This window comes from Podarcis cretensis, assembly GCF_951804945.1.
Source record: "Podarcis cretensis genome assembly, chromosome: 2".
NCBI lineage: Eukaryota > Metazoa > Chordata > Lepidosauria > Squamata > Lacertidae > Podarcis > Podarcis cretensis.
This window is the reverse complement of record NC_137171.1, coordinates 122,767,841-122,788,421: the sequence shown is the minus strand read 5'-3', so window position 1 is coordinate 122,788,421 and position 20,581 is coordinate 122,767,841. Positions and strand designations below refer to the sequence as shown.

Here is a 20,581-nt window from a genome sequence, read left to right as displayed (position 1 = left end):
TGAAAGATCAGGATACAAAAACTAAAAACTAAAACCCTGCCAAATGGGTGATATAAGGATCAAATAATCTACCTAGCAACAGCTGCATGGCTGAAATGGGCCCAGCGCTGGAGATATAATTCATTGCACTCTAAAGGGATGGTGGAATAAGGAATGACAAGTGTAAAGGTAAAGGACCCCTGACTGTTAGGTCCAGTCGCAGACAACTCTGGGGTTATACACTCATTTTGCTCTACAGGCCGAGGGAGCCGGCATTTGTCTACAGACAGCTTCCGGGTCATGTGGCCAGCATGACTAAGCCGCTTCTGGCGAACCAGAGCAGCACACAGAAATGCCGTTTACCTTCCCGCCGGAGTGGTACCTATTTATCTACTTGCACTTTGACAACTTTCGAACTGCTAAGTGGGCAGGAGCTGGGACCAAACAATGGGAGCTCGCCCCGTTGTGGGGATTCAAACCGCTGACCTTCTGATTGGCAAGTCCTAGGCTCTGTGGTTTAGACCAGTAGCAGTAAAAGTCATGGAGTATAACAGACAATTTAGAACTAAAGTGTCATTTTCAGTTATTTGGTTTTCATTTGTTGAATTTGTTTTGTGACAACAGGGAGCTGTCCTATCTTGCCCCTCCCTGAATCTCCATTATGAACTGATATCATGCCTAATCATTTTTGGCATTTAGCTTGAAAATGTATAAATTATCTGCAGACAAATGGTTATAAGAAATTGTAACTAAAGTCACAGGTCTGTAAATCTACCCACATGTGCATTGTAATGGTTAACTAAACACATCTATTAGGTTTGTTATTGCATAAGAATTTTAAAAATCTCTTGGTTTAGCCTTGGTTTTCCTGCATATTGTGATTTACTGGTTCTAAAAGTATACATTGCTGTCCTCTTTATTTCTAGGCTTTGTTCTTAAGATTTAACTCTCAGCATTTAAAGTTATTGCTAAATTAGTTCTGTCTGACAAAGTTTGAAAACTTTTAGCAGACGTAGAATGATTTAGTGGGTATTTTTAGCTATTGAATGTAAAAACTATGGTGAAGGTTGCTGTCAGCAGTAGTGGCGGCACTTCCTCATCGGAGCCAAACACACAGTGCAAGTTCGCACGGACCATAAGAACCTGGAATACTGGCACACGGCGCGGTTCCTGAACCAGAGACACATCCGCTGGGCGGAGTTCTTTGCGGATTTCGACTTCAGGATAGAATATATCCCCAGAGACAACAACATCATGGCTGATGCGCTATCCAGGAAGCCGCAGTATCTGGAGGAAGCAGCACCGGTAGCGGCCAAACACATTTTCGCACCTAAAGCGTGGGCATGCGCTTCGGCCACCGTGGACCTGGAAGCAATACGGCGCGAGCTTCGAACGGATTCCTTCGCACGATCCAAGATGGAGGAGGTGTGCAGTGGCACAGCGAAGGACGACGAGTTCCAGATACGCAACGGACTGCTCCTCCGCAAAGGGGCCATCTACGTGCCGGGAGATGAACTCCGCGCAAGAGTACTGCAACAGCTACACGACGCACCCAGCGCCGGACATTTCGGCAAGGAAAAGACGGTGGAATTAGTAGCCAGAGACTTTTGGTGGCCCAAGATGCGGGGAGAAGTCGCGGATTACGTCACGAGGTGTGACACATGCCAAAGGGCCAAGCCTGTACACAGACCGCCGGCGGGACTGTTGGAACCGCTACAGAAACCGTCCGAGCCATGGGAGAGGGTGGCCTTGGACTTTGTCACTGATCTGCCCAGCTTGAGGGGCAAAACAGCAGTACTCGTGGTAGTCGACATGTTCACCAAGATGGCACACTTCATTCCTTGCGCGAAGGTGGCCACAGCGGAACAGACAGCCAAGCTGTTCATAGACCACGTGTTCAAGGTGCACGGCCTGCCACAGTCTATCCTGTCCGACCGGGGGCGCCAGTTCATCTCGAGTTTCTGGCAGAAGCTGATGGGGATCCTGAACGTCAAGGTCAACCTAGCGTCGGCGAGGCACCCGCAGACCAGCGGACAAGCGGAGAGGGTCAACGCCATCATGCAGCAGTACCTGAGATGCTACGCGAACCAGCAGCCCTCGACCTGGGTGGACTACCTACCGCTGGCCGAGTTTGCCTACAACAACACGAAACACGTGTCCACGGGGGTGACACCGTTTTTTGCCAACAATGGGCGACATCCCAGAACCTTCCTGGGCTTAGAGAAAGAGGGGGAAGGGGAGCCGCAGGGAGCAGAGGCATTGGCAGAGGAGTTACAGGAGGTCCATGAACAGCTCCGAAGGCAGTTAGAGCTAGCAAAACACGTTTACAAGATGCAGGCAGACAGACACAGGAGAGTTGGGGAGGACATAAGGGTAGGGGACTGGGTCTGGTTAGCAGCCCAGGCAGTGCCGGCCAGATCCTTAGCTAAGAAGAAGCTCGGACACAAGCAGTTAGGCCCTTACCAAGTCGAGGCACAGATCAACCCAGTGGCCTTCCGGTTGACACTACCGGAGGGATCCAGAATGCACCCGGTCTTTCATAGATCAGTGCTCACGCCCTACAAGGCACCTCACAGGTTTCAGGCGCCAGGGACAGCTCCTAGCCCGCTTAGAGACGCACCCACGACAGGGGGGTTGCCGAGGGCGGGGCAGCTCAACGAGGTCACGGAGATTTTGGACTCAAGATGGGGGGAAGAGGGGGTTGAATATCTCCTCGCAAGGGAAGGTACCCCGGCCAGCGCCAACAGCTGGGTACCGTACTATGCGGTGGAGGAGCACTACCTCAAAGACGAGTTCCACGCACTCTTCCCACACAGGCCCATGCCGGAGGATTATTTTGACGAATATCTTTTCACACCCACACTTTCAGCCAGCACGTTCCGGGGTTTCTCTTCAGAGGAGGACACAGCGCCGGAGACTAGCTCCCCAGAGGGGTCCCTCTCAGGGTTTGGCACAGGCGGCTCTTATTGGTGGGAAGATCAACCTGTGGTAGGGTGGCGCAGTGAACTGCCGAGCGGGCCCGCGCACGCAGCGTCACCTCAGGCGACAGGGGGAGAGGAGGTCATGGATGTGTTGGGGGAGGATCCGGGGTTCGAACACACCGGCAGAGAGATGGAAGCTGAGGAGATCGACGTCGACGAGCCCGTTGAGGACTGGCCGGACCTACCCGGCTGGAGGCACACCACGGGGGAAGAACTGTATCCAGCACTCACCCCCACAACATTGGAACACCCAGAACTCACGCCAGAAGAGGGGGAGGGGGAAGGGGGGGCTTCGAGGGGGGGATGGATGTCAGGGGTTCAGGAGCAGAGGCACAGGGAGGAGAGGAGATGGAGAGCGAGGGGGAGGAATCCGAGGGGAGCGTAGAAGAGGACAGTGGACCGAGGGATTCCACGAGCCTCTCCAGCGAATCGGAAGATTCACAGAAGGGGGCGCCAGTGGCCAGGGGTAGGGGGTTCCCAAGGGGAACGCCCCAGGAGCAAGGGGGGAGCAGAGACTCCCAGAGCAGTAGTTGGAAATCAGGACCAGCTTCCCCACCAGAGCAGAGTGGGGGGGAAGAGTCCCAAGGATCGGGGCCAGTGCATTCCCCACCAGGGAGAGAAGATAAGGCAGGGCTGACCACACCTCCATCAGGGAGTCAGACAACGGAGGAGAGGTCAGATCCGGCCAGTATCCCGGAAGAGGGAAGCAGTGACAGAAGCAGTGTAACGGTCAGGAGGAAGGTCACTGGGTTGGCGCGAGAGGCAAGTTCAAATGTACAGGAGCGCGGGACAGCAGAGAGTGAGGATTGGGAACCGGGTCCTAAAGCCCGCCGGAGGGAGGGGGAGGAGCTAAGCGACTCAGCGTCGGAAGAGTCCAGAAAGGGCAATGCCCCAGCGGGCAGGAGGACCCAGAGGAGGAGAGAGCAGCGTAAAAGGTGGAGCAGAGCTAGGATCTTAAACTGGTGTCATAGGGGAGGAGACTCAGACGGTACTTCGCCGGTCTAGGCTTTAAGACGTAGAGCTGCGCGCTACGGCTTTGAAATGGAAACTGAACCTAAATAAAGACTTTTGTACATAACAACAGCCTAGCGTTGGTCCTCTGTGAGCTGGGACCTAGAGGCAGCTCTGACAGTTGCACACAGAGTCCTTGCAATTTAATTTTCTGCAAGGTATCTCGGATGCAAAAAGAAGTATTTGTATTATTATTTACATCTTAAACTGGTTTATGCATTCTTAAAAAGAAAAAAATTATATAAATTATATTTATTGACCTTTCCTATTGGTGTTTCTACCTCTTCTCCATTATTATTTGTGCCCCCACCCTTCTTTCTGTGTGTTTACAATTGGCACTGGGATTATGTTCCTGGTCAGGTTTTGTTATCTGTGTCTCGTCTGTTATTATGTATGCTTTTGTTTATCTGAAAATTTCAATTAAATTTAAAAAATAAAATAAAGTGGAAACACTAGACGTTCACTATTCCTCAGTGATGAGGTTTCAGGACTTTGGATAGATAATTCCAATCTGCTGTGGCAGAACTGGACCTAGCAGTCAGTCACATCAGCCCCCCCCCCACCATCTTATGCTGTTTCCCTGCAACTTCCCAGAGTTCAGGTAGGCAGGACTACATGGAGAAAGGAGTAGGAAAACGACAAAAGTCCAATCGTGTGAGCAAAATTAGCCTACAGACAGCAGCTTGGGTGATTTCTGCTCTTCAGCCGCTGTTGGGGTTATCTTTATACCATTCTACCTGGAGACATTCCAAATTTCAGAGAGCTAGCATAACATTGCTGGGAACAACGAAAAGTCCTCTCACCAATGCCAGGGTTGTGATGCTCAAAATGTTCATGCCTCTGTGCACTTTGCTTCAACTCTGCTCTATGAGTCAGAGAAGCAAATTGGCTAATGGCACCGGAAGTGTACAGGATGTGCATGCGTCAGAGAGGATTGGGGTCAGCTAGGGGTCCCTGCTGTGCTCCAAGGTGGAGTGGGGAATGGAGGACACACAAACTCTACTTCTCTCTATGTTCCATGGTGAGAAAATGCAAATTACTGCTGGAGCCTCTCCAGCTTCCTTAAGTCTCCACTGACGGCTTACACTGCATTTACTCCTGGCAACCACCCAAGACAGGAGTGGCTGAAAGGAGAAATAATTCAGCCAATAGGAAAATGTGCTCTGGTCCATACTGCCTGTTGTTGTTGGGTATAATAATAATAATATATTATTTGTACCCCGCCCATCTGGCTGGGTTTCCCCAGCCACTCTGGGCGGCTTCCATAGAAACCAAAAACACACTAAAATATCACACATCAAAAACTTCCCTGAACAGGGCTGCCTTAAGATATCTTCTGAATGTCAGGTAGTTATTTATTGCTTTGACATCTGATGGGAGGGCATTCCACAGGGCGGGGGCCACTGCCGAGAAGGCCCTCTGCCTGGTTCCCTGTAACATCACTTCTCACAATGAGGGAACCGCCAGAAGGACCTCGGCGCTGGACCTCAACGTCCGGGCAGAACGATGGGGGTGGAGATGCTCCTTCAGGTATACTGGGCCGAGGCCGTTTAGGGCTTTAAAAGTCAACACCAGCACTTTGAATTGTGCTCGGAAACGTACTGGGAGCCAATGTAGGTCTTTCAAGACTGGTGTTATGTGGTCTCGGCGGCCGCCCACAGTCACCAGTCTGGCTGCCGCATTCTGGATTACGGTAGTTGTAGTTTCCGAGTCACCTTCAAAGGTAGCCCCACGTAGAGCGCATTGCAGTTGTCCAAGCGGGAGATAACTAGAGCATGCACCACTCTGGTGAGACAGTCTGCGGGCAGGTAGGGTCTCAGCCTGCGTACCAGGTGGAGTTGGTAGGTCCAGGGCTTTTTTTCCAGGGGGAAACCCACCAGAAGTAACTTCCCGCACCTCTCAGGTAGGTTCTGGAACCTCTCAGGTGACTTCCAGCACCTCTTATGTGGGTGCCATTGCCATTCTAAGACAAAAAGGGAGGCGTTCGTGGTGGGTTCCGGCACCAGTGTGGTTAAGAGCAGTAGACTCATAATCTGGTGAACCGGGTTCGCGTCTCCGCTCCTCCACATGCAGCTGCTGGGTGACCTTGGGCTAGTCACACTTCTTTGAAGTCTCTCAGCCCCACTCACCTCACAGAGTATTTGTTGTGGGGGAGGAAGGGAAAGGAGAATGTTAGCCGCTTTGAGACTCCTTTGGGTAGTGATAAAGCGGGATATCAAATCCAAACTCTTCTTCTTCTTCTTCTACCTCTTCTTCTGGAAAAGTAGCACTTGGTAGGTCTCTGATCTTATCTGGGAAAGTCAAATCAGTCTTCTGAGCAGTTTGACTGGGAGTGACCGCCAAGAACATATAACAACGGTCCTGAAACACATTTTCTCCCAGTACGTTTCTGAGCACAATTCAACGTGTTGGTGCTGACCTTTAAAGCCCTAAACGCCCTCGGCCCAGTATACCTGAAGGAGCGTCTTCACCCCCACCGTTCAACCTGGACACAGAGGTCCAGCTCCAAGGGCCTTCTGGTGATTCCCTCACTGCAAGAAGTAAGGTTACAGGGAACCAGACAGAGAGCCTTTTCGGTAGTAGCGCTCATCCCTGTGGAATGCCCTCCCACCAGATGCCAAGGAAGTAAAAAACTATCTGACTTTTAGAAGACATCTGAAAGCTTAGGGAAGTTTTTAATGTTTGATGGTTTATTGTGCTTTTAATTCTGTTGGGAGTGCCCAGAGTGGGTCCAGTCAGTTGGGTGAGGTAATAATAATAATAATACTTTATACCCCACAAGGTAATTTTTTAATTGTGGACCGTCTCGCCAGTGGTGCATGCTCTGGTTATCTCCCACTTGGACTACTGCAATGCACTCTGTGTGGGGCTACATTTCAAGGTGACCCAGAAAATTCAACTAATCCAGAATGCGGCAGCTAGACTGGTGACTGGGAGTGGACTTGGGTGCACAAAGTCATCATTTTCTCTCACTTTAATCCTCTATGTGTTAATGGTCCAAATAAATGGCCTCATGTTACACCACTTCTTTGCAAAATTGAGTAACGTGATATATATATTGTATATTTAATCTGCAATTGCAAGTACATTAGACATCTGAAAGCAGGTGCGTTTAGGGAAGTTTTTAACTAGGGAAGTTTTTTAATATGTGACATTTTAGTGTATTTTTCATCTTTGTTGGAAGCCGCCCAGAGTGGCTGGGGAAACCCAGCCAGATGGGCGGGGTACGAATAATAAATTATTATTATTATTTAACGTTTGATGTTTTATCATGCTTTTAATATTCTGTTGGGAGCCAGCCAGAGTGGCTGGGGAAACCGAGCCAAATGGGTGGGGTATAAATAATAAATTGTGATTGTTATTTTTTAGCAGCAGTTTCAGCTGATGGGTGGTGGGAGCAATTCAACAATCAGGAACTCAATTTAAGCTCCTGGTTGTTTCTTTGAAGCCCTGCCCTGCCCTGCCCACATCAGATGTTTTCTGACTTGCCCAAAATGGACTTGTGGCCCACAGGAGGAAGCCTGGCAAACCCAAGTCTGGCTATGCAGAACTGCGGACCAAGCCAAACACTGAGCCCAGACACTGAACTTTGGCCCTCTGCTTCAATAGGAAAATAGCAAAGTGTCTTATACTATCTATCTGTCCAGCTCAGTATTTTCTGGACTGACTGGCCGTGGCTGTCTAGGGCTGGAACTACACTCACCTTTTAAAAGTTATTAGAACGATATTAGAAATATCATTGTAAAACGTCAAGGCAGCAAAAGTCCCCTTTGGTTTTGCTTTCCCTCCCTGGCTTCTCGTTGCTCTGCAGCGCCCTCTGGTGTCACATTTTAATAATGCATTATGAATGGTTTTTTTAAAAAGTCGTATGGTTATATGATTGTCAGAATAATTCCTTAACTCCTTTTTAGCATTAAAAACCTTAAGTGTAGATCTACACTAGGATTTCAGGCCAGGAACATCCATAGCCCTACAATTTCCTATGACTGTAAGAGGTGTAAAGACTCTCTCAAGGCAAATCTTTAAAAAAATGTAGTATAAACACTGACACAAGAGTTACCCACGCTGGAGGAATGGCAGGCGAAAGTGATCGACTTTATGGGACTGGCAGAAGTGACCGGCAGAATCCGCGACCAAGAGAAAGAGACTGTGGAAGAAGATTGGAAGAAGTTTAAAATATATCTTAAGAGCTACTATAAAATTGAGGAGTGCTAAAATGCTGAGGGAGAGGAAGACGTAGAATTGCAGCGGTAAATTGTGTTTAGTTTAGGGTGAAATTGAAAAGGAGAATGAATTTATATTTAATTGGCTAAGAAGGGTTGCTGAACAATTGTTAAAATAAAGCATGCAATAAGGGGAAGGCATGGGGAAGTCCGGGAAAAGAGGTTTATGGAAATAAGGTAAAGAAATTATGATTTTTTGTGTTTGTTTTTATGTTGTTTTTGTGTTTGTTAAAAATTGGAAATTAATAAAAATTTTATTAAAAAAAAAAAATAAACACTGACAACTGGGAAACACTTGCCTGCGAGCGCCCCAGTTGGAGAACAGCCTTTACCAAAGGTGTCCTGGACTTTGAAGATGCTCAAACTCAGGACGAAAGGGAGAAACGTGCTAAGAGGAAGGCACACTTGGCAAATCCACACCGTGATCAGCTCCCGTCCGGAAATCAGTGTCCCCAGTGTGGAAGGACGTGTGGATCCAGAATTGGCCTCCAGTCACTTACAGACCCACTGTTAGAACCATGTTTATGGAAGACAATCTTATTCGACTATGAGTGCTCACCAAAGCAGCGGCAGCAGCTTTCACTTTTAAAGAAGTACAGTGGTACCTCAGGTTACATACGCTTCAGGTTACAGACTCCGCTAACCCAGAAATAGTACCTCAGGTTAAGAACTTTGCCCCAGGATAAGAAGAGAAATGGCAGCAGCAGGAAGCTCCATTAGCTAAAGTGGTGCTTCAGGTTAAGAACCGTTTCAGGTTAAGAACGGACCTCCGGAACGAATTAAGTACTTTACCTGAGGTACCACTGTAGCGAGGTCCTATGTCCTCTAGGAGAACCATATAAGCCTGCATTAATTCCTGCACATTTGTTTAAAGCAATGTGAAGTGAAGGACTCTGAACCAAAGAGTTGCTGTCATGGATGCTTTAGCTGAGATTCCTTATGGTCCCTTCCAACTTTGTAATAGTGTTTTAAAGGTATGGTGTGAATGGGAGCTATCCCTTTAATGGGAAGCCCAAATGCAGGACCTGAATGCAACAATTCTCCCAACCCATGAATCCCAGAAACTGTGATTCAGAACTACGGCTGCCTCAAGCTGCTGTGCTTTTCAAAGGCTTTAAGTTGTGGAGTTTAAATCACTAGCTAAAAGAAAGCCAGGCCTCTGGTCACACAATTTCCCCCCCCCAAAAAATTTGTTTCATTTAAAAAAACCATTTATTTGCAAATTCAAAAGATAAAAAATAACCTTATATAACGAATACAAATGGTAACAAAATAAGAATACACACAACACATTATATACATAGTGCTCATCACATTAAGGACTGATAAAGAAAGTGCTGTGTATGCAATATAACACTGTGCCACCAGATGGCGCTGTGGAGTCCCATCTTTCCCTCCCGGATTTCCCTGTTTAAATTTACAACATGTTTAACTGAAACTCTTCTTTGATGTGTTCAAATCCAGTCTAGATATCCCAAAGGCATCCACCCAAAACTGGCATCTCCAAGACCTATTTTCAAATGTCGCCAAGGCAACGCAAAAGGTCACTATTTATCAAAATGTGTGTGCTATGTACAAAACTAAGCAGAAATAGCTCAGTGCATTGCATTTGTGGTTTAGTAGGCTCGCCTTTCTGCACTGCAGGAGCTGCAGAAACGATGAAAAACCTCACATCCTACTGCAATGCAATGCCAGTAAGTCATAATGAGGGGAAAACGTGACTCTAGAAATAAACAAGTCAGTCAAAGTGCTATCCAACAGTTCCTTTCAAACACAACGGGACAGTGATAAATGAATATTCAAAAGTATCATAGCTCCAGGCTGGTGCAAATCCTATGTGGTTGTTCTGTATTTTGGTGGGAAGGTGGATTTTTGCTACAAAACACAAAACACCACCCATGTTCTTTGGGGGAACCCAGCGGCTGTGATGCACGCGGCCGATGAGAATTGTAGTCCAAAACATTTGGAGGGCGCCAGATTGTGAAGGTTGCTGTAATTATTCATGTGCTTTCCCCTGAAGGGATACCAGAATATCCACGCTCCACTATCCAGGCATAGGCAAACTTGGCCCCCCAGGTATTTTGGAACTACAACTCCCATCATCCCTAGTTAACAGGACCAGTGGTCAGGGATGATGGGAAGTGTAGTCCCAAAACAGCTGGAGGGCCGAGTTTGCCTATGCCTGCTCTTAGCCGTTGAGTTTCTCCCAAGTGCAAGTTTTGTAATGCGAATTAACGTGTGTATTCCACAAAAACCTCGATGTTTATAAAGTGCGTTCGCCTCCGTGAATTCTCTGGTGAAGTTTAAGGCTTGATCTGTGACGGAAACTCTTCTGACACTGGGAACATTGATACGGCTTCTCCCCTGTGTGGATTCTGTGGTGCCTGTTCAGGTTTCCACTCCAGCCGAAGCTCTTTCCGCACTCGAAGCATTTGTACGGCTTCTCCCCTGTGTGAATTCTTTCATGCACTCTCAGGTACGTGCTCTGAACAAAGCTCTTTCCACACTCTGAGCATTTATACGGCTTTGTGCCAACATGGAATCTCTGGTCTGAGCTGCGAGAGAATGGCTTCTTGTTCTCTGAATATCCATGTGGTTTTTCTCCCATGTGGATTCTCTGATGTTTAGTAAGGTTCATCCAGCCAATGAAACCCTTTCCACACTCTGAGCACATCAACAGTCTCTCTCCATTCTCAATATTCCTTTTGTTTCCTGCATGACGTTCTGCCAGTATTGGAACTTCACGGAAGCCAGTCCCTACAGAAGTCAAGCACTTCTTCTGCTTTTGTTCAGTTTTCTTTCTTTGAGGACTGTTTTCTTCATTACTATCACTCCCATCACCTGAAAGAATCGAGAGAGAAATCAGGAACAGGTCCTCAAATCAGGAAGGAAACTCAATGAAATCAAAGAAAGCAGAAAATATTAAGTGGGGAGGCAGATCCCTTTCAATTCCATCAAACAGCCTCTCATGGTGAAAAGGAAATAATAACTGATACTGTTACACATGCCACATGTGTTCTGCATTTGTAGGAAATTGGTATTTTAGTATGGCAGTCTCTATACTTTTGAACTCCCTGCATATTGATATGAGACAACTGCCTTCGCTCTACTCTTTTTGGCGCCTGCAAAAAACATTTTTGCTCCGATAAGTCTACCCAGATATCTAGAATACCGATGTGTTTGTAGTTTATTACTATTTTAAATTATTTGAATTTACCCTTGATTTCTGCAGGGGAATAGCTGTAGTTGCTTTGTGCCTTGCTTTGAGGTTTTTCTATAATCAAGCGCTAAATAATGTAAAATAAGTAGCATAAAGTAAATCTATGACGCACCCTCTGCCAACGGGTCCTGGGGTGGTTTACAACAATCTAAAATCCGTAATTTTAAAAAGGATAAAAATATTACAGTCCTGGGAAAGGGGCAGGCTCTCAAAATGTGTCTCAAGGCCAGGGTAGAGAGCTACCTCTTCAGCATTCGGTTACAGTTAAGAGAAAACAGGTGAGTTTTTATAAAGATTTTCTTAAACTGAGGGGAGCCCCCGTTGTATATCTTTCAGAATTGAATTCCAGAGTGCAGGATACGCTACTAAAAAGGCCCTGCCTATTTCTAGTGCCGAGTTTAATTAAGGAGGGCATGGGAGTCTGGCCACACAGAAATCAAAAAGTCTGCCAGGTGTCTGCATAGCTTGCTAGGCCAAAAATGCAGGAGTCCCATGTCAATTAATCACCTACCTGCTAATGTCTCCTCTTCTTCAGAGCCCTCAAGGAATGCATTTTCCCATTCTTTCTGCAAAGCGATGTCAGATCTGGAAACTGGTAGTCCTTTTTTCAGAGAAAGAAGATATTATTTATTAAATTTATATACTGCCCTTTATTAGAGCGTCGTACAACGTTAAAACACATTACACAGCATCAATGACAAAAACATAGTAAAGAGGATACTGACAGACAACCTAATTAAAATAATAGTCCCCACACTTTTACAGGTCATAGATTAATTAATACCCATAGGTCTGGGTAATGTTATAACGCTGCCTTAAATGTATAGCTTGGACGGGGCCAGAGCTTATTTAACTGAATATTTATTTATTTGAATTTTTTTGATTTGCACTTTCATAGCATATATCAAGGCAGCTCGTGGCATAAATTCAATTAAATCAGTCAATAAATATCTGTAAAATGGCAAGCCAGTAAGCTTACTGGGAAATGATATATAATGAATTGAAGAGGATGTTCAAAATAACCTTTGTAAAAAAACAACAACGAAAAACCCAGAAGCTTCTCTTTTGGGAATTTAGCGACGGAACTACCTAAATTGTATAGAAATTTATTTATGTATGCGACTACAATAGCAAGGATGCAAAAACTTATGGAATATGCAGAAATGGCGAAATTTACCGGAAGAATAAGAAATCAAGATAAACTTTTTATAGAAGAATGGAAATGGTTTAGTGAATATTTACAGATAAATTGCAAGCAGATAAAAACATTGGCAGGATTACTGCAATAACCTGCAGTTTCTTTCGAGTTTATATTTAAAGTAGATAATTAAATGAGTTTGGATATGCAGAAGGTATTAAAAAATAAATTTAAGGATCGGCAGAAAGAGGGGGAAGGAAGCCAGACTTTGAAATGTTAAAATGATTGTGAAATTAATGAAATGTATGGATTTGAAAAGTATAAATAAACTTTAAAATAATATAAATAAATAAATATCTGTAAAACGTGTTTGCAAACATCAGTAAAACAGCAACAGATACTAGCTGGCTGAAGGGGAGGGGAAATCCATATTGTAAAGATGTGACTAAAAAGTAAAGTTTTTAAGAGACGCATAGCTGTCAACGTTTCCCTTTTTTAAAGGGAAATTCCCTTAATCTGAATAGGATTCCTCGCAAGAAAAGGGAAAAGTTGACAGCTATGTAGATGTCTGAAAGAAGGCAGGGAGTTCCGCAGGGTGGAGACTGCCACACTAAAGGCCCTGTCAGCCACTGTCACATGCTGTGACGTTTCCACAATGCACTGCTGCATACAAAGAGCAGCAACCATTCTTGCTTTCAGGATCTATCGGCCAAAACCAAGGAGCAGCCTTACCTAGAAACACCAGACTCGCATAATTCTCCTCCATGACTTCTTTGTGCAGCGCTCTCTGGTCCGGATCCAGCAGAGCCCATTCGTCCTCTTTGAAATGCACATCCACCTCCTCGAGGGACACGGGCGCCTGAAAGAAGGATGTCCCATCAAATCCCGCACCTCTTGAAGAAGGGTCCTGGGTGGTCCCCTGCCCATCTCCCCAACAATTCCACCCACCCCGTACCTGTTCCAACTGAGCAGAAGCCATTTCCAGTCCACCACAAAGAGGAGGAGGCCTAGAAGGAACCTCTGGAGCCATCCTGCTATCACAAAACGTTGTTGGACGTCCTACGGAGAAGACAAAGAAAACGGGGAGGCATTTTAGGCTCCGTAATTTAACCACAGGATCCAGGCATATTCAAGAGAAGGAGAGACCATGTTGAAGCCTGCTCCGTTATGGTCCTTACCCAGACAGGTGGTGCCCGTGTCAGCCTCCTGCTTGATCTCCCTGAACAGTGGCCTCTCGGTGGCATCCAACAGGTTGTCCTCTGCCTCCATGAAACGTGAGGTTGGTTTGGAGGACATCTCCTGCACCTGAGATAGGAGCCCATGCAAGGAAATGGGGGGAAAGACAGGAAACAGGTCAGGAAAAGGCCAGGGGTGCCATTAAATAACGCAAGATGAATAAATGTTCAAGTATTAAGTTATTATTACCGTATTGGCCTGTATATAAGCCACACTTCCCCCCCCCCAAAAAAAATTCCAACTGTGAAAAGTTAAAGCGCCCTTACAAAAATTATCCAGTATGCAGCCAGGAGCACAGCAAAGCAGTGCCTGTCCCATACGTAGTCCCACGTCCTCTCCCCCAAGGCCAGGAAGGGAGAAAGCGAGGAAGGGAACAGCTTATATTCGGGCCAATACGGTATTATCATCATCATTATTAATAATTATTATTTACCCTCCCTTTCACTCTAGGGTCCCAGGGCAGGTTGCAGCATTAAAACACTATACTAAAAACAATTCAAAACTTGGATTCATAGAAGTAAGGCGAGTCCTAAAAGCCAGGGTAAAAACGAGCGTCATCAGCATTCGCTGGAAGCTGTATAATGTAGGTACCAGATGTACCTCTGTGGGGAAGGAGTGCCACAGCTTAGGGGCCACCACAGAGAAGGCCTTCTGCCACCCACCCAACCTCTGAGGGTGCAGGAACTACCAAGAGGGCCCCATCTGCTGATCTCAGCACCTGAGAGGGTCTAATTTATCAGCTAGAAGATTGATCGGCACTTCCTAAGGCAGTGAATCCAAATACAACGAAAGGATTAGGGCCTTGGAATTACCAAAGCAAAACAGTCTCTCACCTCAGCCTGCTTCTGGTCTTCCGCTTGGCTCATGAGAAAACCTTCAGCCAGGGCCACTGCTTCGGCGCTGGTCTCCGGCCCACAATCTTTGACCCAGCTCTGCATCTCCGGGGGGAGGGCAGCCAGGAACTGCTCCAGGATCACCAGGTCCAGCATCTGAGCCTTGGTGCGTCTCCTCGGCTTCAGCCACTGTTGGCAAAGGCGGTAGAATTGGCTGCAAACCTCTCGGGGCCCCTCGGCCTCCTGGTAGCGGAAATGCCTGAAACGTTGGCGCCGAGCGTCTGAGCTGAGGGCGTCCTCCTCACCCAGGATCTCCTGTGCGGTTCTCTTTGAGGCTGTCACACTGCCCCTCGCCTGGACGGTGTGAGGAGCTCTTTTCCCTGCGTCAGTATCCACAGAGTTTAGCTCTTCCAACTTTCCTCCACAGAGCCGGTCATTTGCCTTTTCTTTCTGCCTAGGAGGGAAGGAGCGTGTTGTATTGCTGCTTCTTTGGGCCTTGTCGGCCACATCTCTGTGCATCGCGGTGGTTCCCACCTGCTGGCAACCACTGGGCTTCCCAAGACTAACAGTCTGATGGCCCAGACTCCAATGGACTGCAAATTTGCTATTGGCATCCTTGGCGAAGAGTTTCCACGCAAAAGACGTTTTCCCACGATGGGCTGATGGTTCCATGTTGGCTGCAACCTTTTGAAGTTGGTTCTTTTGGGGCCTTTTGAAACCAGACGCTCCTCCTTCCTTGAGTTCTGGTAGTGCCCTTTCCCTTGCAGAGTCCTGCTGTACCAGCACAGCGTTGACATCCCTGGACTCAAAATCTTGGCTGCTGTTGCCCTCTAGCAAAGTGAATTCCATTGGCTGGCATGCCACACAGGTCAGTGGAGTGGACTGCAATCTAGAACTGTGTGACATGGACCGAGTGTGAGGCCTGGAGGGTATCATCTGGCCACTTCCTGCTGGTTTGTTAAGAGCGGAGTGAGATCCAAAAGTGCCCGAGACAGACCGCGTTCGAGGCCTGGAAGATGCAGTCTTGCCACTTTCCGACGCCTTGTCAAGGACGTCTCTGTGCTTTCTCATCATGTGACTGTGCATTGCAGTGGTTCCCACCAGTTGGCAACCATCAGGCCTCCCAAGGCGAACGGCCCTATGGCAGACACGGCATTGGACCACAAATTTGCTTGTTGTCGTGAAGTATCTCCACACGAAAGAGATCCTCTGCCTTTTTGCTGGTGGCTCCATAGCGGTGGCGTCCTCTGGCTCAAGGGACGTGGAGGAGGACTGACTTAGGAGGCGCCTGCTTCTACGCAGCTTTGGGACCTCGCCTGGGGCGCTGTTCAGGGGAACTTGGCCACAATGTGCTTGCGCCGGAAGTGGCAAGTTCAGCGTGTCAGAACTGGACAGTTCCTTCTCTTCCTCCATACTGCTTTCCAGTGCCAGAACGAAATTCTCATCCTCCCGCTCCAAAAGATCCTCTTGGGAAGGCTGCAGTGGAGATTCTTCAGTGGGGTTTTGGGAACTGCTCCACACCCCTTGTATGCTGAACTGTGGTCCCAACCAGTTCCTTTCGTTTGTCCTCTCCATCTTATTCTGCAGGTTGCCCATTGCGTAAGAGGCAGTCACTGTGAAGGAATCCAGCCGAGCCTAGTTTTTTTTTTGGTGGGGGGGTGGGGAGAGGGAGGAGAAAGAGAGAGAAAATCAATCAATCACTGCTTTTCAATAGAAGCACCTGTTTAATTATAATTTTAATATTCTGTTGGGAGCTGCCCAGAGTGGCTGGGGAAACTCAGCCAGATGGGCAGGGTATACATAAATTATTATTATTATTATTATTATTATTATTATTATTATTAGTCAGCCAGAGCCTGCTTCATATTTATATGTCTGTGTGAATATATAAATACATTATAGTTTGAAAAGCTGATTTCGCAACTGACATTTATAAACAATCATTTTATGAGTTGTTGTTGTTGCTAACTGGAGTCCTATAACATATTTGAAACTATTCAATTGCAAATTCTAGGGCAGGCATAGGCCCTCCAGATGTTTTTGGCCTACAACTCCCGTGATCCCTAGCTAGCAGGACCAGTGGTCAGGGATGATGGAAACTGTAGTCCCAAAACATCTGGAGGGCCGAGTTTCCTGTTCTAGGGATCCCAGTTTGATGTGTTACTGTGACCCAGGGCCAAGTCAGTTACATGGTTCAGGGGCAGGGCAACAGGACTGCAAAACTTTGGTGCCAGTTTGGAAGGGCCCCCAAATTTCAGGGTTTGTAGTTAATGGAGCTCCAGAGCATGTTTTGCACTTCCCTCACCGATGATCATTGCAAAACTGCCTGAGGCTGCGTATAAGCACCTATTTAGCTACTAAGAGGGCAAATAGCACCAGCACTTTACAGTGGTGAGGCAGAAGTCACTTTGGGGGAGCTGGGGTTCCTAGGATGCTGTCTTAGGGACCCTGCTCCCCAAAACGTAATGGGTCTACCAGCCACTCGCCCCTGCAACCCAGACAAAACTGACCAATGGCCCCTCCCAAGAGTATACATAGAACAATTTAAATGCAGGTGAGCAAAAAGAGGTGCTAAATTGATGCAACGTGTGGTAGCACCTAAACTTTGGAACTGCCTGCCCATTGACATCACGCAGGCATCCTTGCTGTATTATTTTCATCACCCACTTAAAACATTTTTGTTTAGGCAAGCCTATCCAGACATTTATTTTTTTAAGAAAAGAAAGATAAAAATGAATGCTTTTTTTGCAGTACATTTCTAGATCTACTTTAACTTTACCTCAGAGGAAAACCATTTGTTGAACATCTTTTTTTCCACCCTTAACTTTGTGTGTAATGCATTCAGCAGAAAAAACCAACAATTTTTTAGAAATTTTCCACACCATGCAATATTGACATGTAAAAGTGTTTACTTTCTTACTAACTGCCCTGGATTTTAATCTTCTCAATGTTTTCAAATATTTGCTTCTAACTACAGCGGTACCCGGGTTTGCAAACAGTCTGGTTTGCATACGTTTTGGATTATAAACATGTCAAACCCGGAAGAGTGTGTCCTGGTTTGCAACCTTTTTTTGGATTACAACCCTTTTGGCGGGGAGATTACGAACAAAAATGGTTTTGGAGGCCCCAATGGCGAAAGTGCACGTTGGGTCACAACCTGTTTTGGTTTACAAACGAACCTCCGGAACCGATTGTGGTTGTAAACCAAGGTACCACTGTATTTTTTATTCAGCCATTTTAACATTTTATTTTATAAATTTTGTAAGCCACTTATAGGTTTGTTTGTTTTACACACTTGAGCTGTGTATATATGTTGTGTTTATATATACATACACACACACACACACACACACATATATATGTGCATACATATATAACCTCCCATTACACAATAAATAATAATAGTGCCAAAGCAATTTGCAACTAGCATAAAAATATGGTGTTGTGCCCAATGCTAGTCCTACTCAGAGTAGGCCCCACAGAAGTTCATAGGTTTCTTAATTTCAGCAGGTTTACTCAGAGGAGACCTGCTGAAATTAAGAAACCTATGAACTACTTGTTCTTAGTTGGATACAAACTGGAGTAATAAAAATGGACACTAGCACGTTTAGGATAGGAATACAATATCATGAGAAGGGGTCATGGCTTTGATCCACTTTGAGGGGGAGTCGACTATGAAATAGCTCTAAAGGGGGGCGGGAGGGGAACAGAGATCTTCCCTGCGACTAATTGAAAGCTGCCCAAGGGATGCAAAAGGGGTTTTTCAGTGTTCAAGCGCAGAACAGCTTAAGATTTCAAAGAGCGAGAAACAGAGCCTAGATAGGTCGCGTGCATGAGCGAGGGGGGGGGGCCGAAGGGCTGTAGTTACGCAGAAGTTTCCCTGAAGCATTTCCTTTTCAACCTCACAATCTGTTGCATTTGCATGCATGGGCGCAGCCGGCGTGGGGGGCAGCTGCCCGAACCCAAACAATAAAAATGCATAGAAAACAAAAATCCTGACTACGCCCATGACTGCATGCAATCAAACCCCCCCCCCCGGGCTTTCGCATTTGTGTGCGTGCACGCACGCACAAAACCTCCCTACTTTCCAAACACACATTTTTACAGTTACAGATAGGTAGCCGTGTTGGTCTCCCATAGTCAAAACAAAATAAAAAAATTCCTTCCAGTAGCACCTTAAAGACCAACTAAGTTAGTTCTTGGTATGAGCTTTCGTGTGCATGCACACTGTGTATCTGAAGAAGTGTGCATGCACACGAAAGCTCATACCAAGAACTAACTTAGTTGGTCTTTAAGGTGCTACTGGAAGGAATTTTTTTATTTTGTTTTGACACATTTTTACAGCTGCTGTGCCTCTTTGCCAGTTCCTTCCTCTCCCCTTCCCACACGCCTGTCTCCTTCCCGTCCTTTCCCCTGCTTGCTCGCCTGCCTTCTCCACCCGGGAGCGCGCAGTGGCAGCTCTCCCCTTCCCCCGACGGCTGGTGGTAGGCGCAGGAGTCAGGGCGCGCGGTGCGCAATTGCCCAGCGCTCAGGGCTGGAGGAGGCAGGCAAGCGGAAAGGAAGCCGGATCCGTGGGCGTGCGCGGCTATCCCGCGCCTGGGAGGGCACTCTCCGCGCCCCTTAGGAACACGCCTGCCTTGGGCAGCGACGGCATATGCTGCGCCACTGACCCTTCTTGCAATGCAGTCCGCCCCTAATTCCCCAACGTGCAAAAAATCCCTTTTTGGAGACGGCGGTGTCGGGAGAGAGAGAAGAGTTTCTGGTTGCCGGCAAAAGTTTTCAGAAAACTCCCCTCTCTGTCCAAGCCCGCTCTGGACCCCCACCCCCCCCATGCCGCTACTCCCATCTCTATTTGATTTTTAAAGATCGGATCTATCAGTTGGGACAGAGCCACACACACACCCGCTTTTCCCGGGAGCAAATCCCTGCTTCCACGGGAGCGCACACCAAGTTGCTAGACCTCTGCAGGTTTCGCATTACGAAAGGCAGTCGCAATCATCGAAAGGGCAAGCCGATGCAGTTATTTGCAAAACATAATTTCAAATAAGTTGCATCGGCTTGCCCTCTGGATGTTTTGGACCACCTTTCGTAATTTGAAAATATATAATAGTTTACTAGGTTTTATACAAATATATAATAAATACACACAGTATAATAATAATACTAATAATAATAATAAATACACACAGTATAATAATAATAAAAACACACAGTAACAAAAATGAAAAATACAAAAAAATACTAAAGCAATATTAAACCGCCCCCCCCCCGATTCCCTGAATCCCGTGACTTTCCTCCACCCTCTCTCCTGGTTCCTTTACCATATTTTTTTCTACTGCATATCTTACTCCAAACTTATTTTTCCTACGTTTTTTCTATAGTGTCCCTAAAATTACAAGTTGCAGGTATTTAGCCGTGTTGGTCTACAGCAGTCGAAACAAAAAAAAAAAAAATTACTTCCAGTAGTAGCACCTTAGAGACCAACTAAATTTGTTATTACTAAAATTACAAGTGTTCTTAAAATGCTGCCGATGCGTTAACGTGTTTACAATGCGCAATTGTGTTTCTCAAATCGCCGCTGCAGCCGAGTTTAGCTTAAACCCAGCACAACCCAGCGGTTTAAGATAAATTTGGCTGCGTGGGCGATTTGAAGAAAAAAAAAAGACTTCATAGCAATTGTAAAAAGGAACCAACCTCAGTGTTTTGGGCAGACGATCCTACTCTCTGTAGCCAAAGGGGCGCTGCTGGAAGCTGGACGAAAGATGATTTCCAGTACAGTAATCCACACGTCCCGCAGAGAAGCAAAGACAGCGATCTCTCCTCGATCCTGCAAACGCGTGTGAGAAAGCTTTGCAAACTAAGGGTATAAATAGTCACGGCTGCAGAAAAGAAGGGTGGGGTCGTGCAGGGCAGGGCAGGAGGCGAGGCGACCTCCCAAGTCGTCGTCCCCTCTCCTACCC

General features: G+C 46.6%; 1 protein-coding gene across 1 annotated transcript; it reads right to left on the bottom strand.

Moving 5' to 3' along the window:
- Positions 1-9,412: 9,412 nt before the first annotated feature.
- On the bottom strand, positions 9,413-16,217 carry LOC307210973 (uncharacterized protein; the record flags this gene model as incomplete). The annotated part of the gene is made up of 6 exons (XM_079967172.1): positions 9,413-11,035; positions 11,926-12,015; positions 13,285-13,411; positions 13,508-13,611; positions 13,731-13,857; positions 14,622-16,217. The coding sequence occupies 6 exons, from the start codon at positions 16,215-16,217 to the stop codon at positions 10,458-10,460; spliced, it is 2,622 nt and encodes an 873-aa protein (XP_079823298.1). The 3' UTR covers positions 9,413-10,457.
- Positions 16,218-20,581: the final 4,364 nt, after the last annotated feature.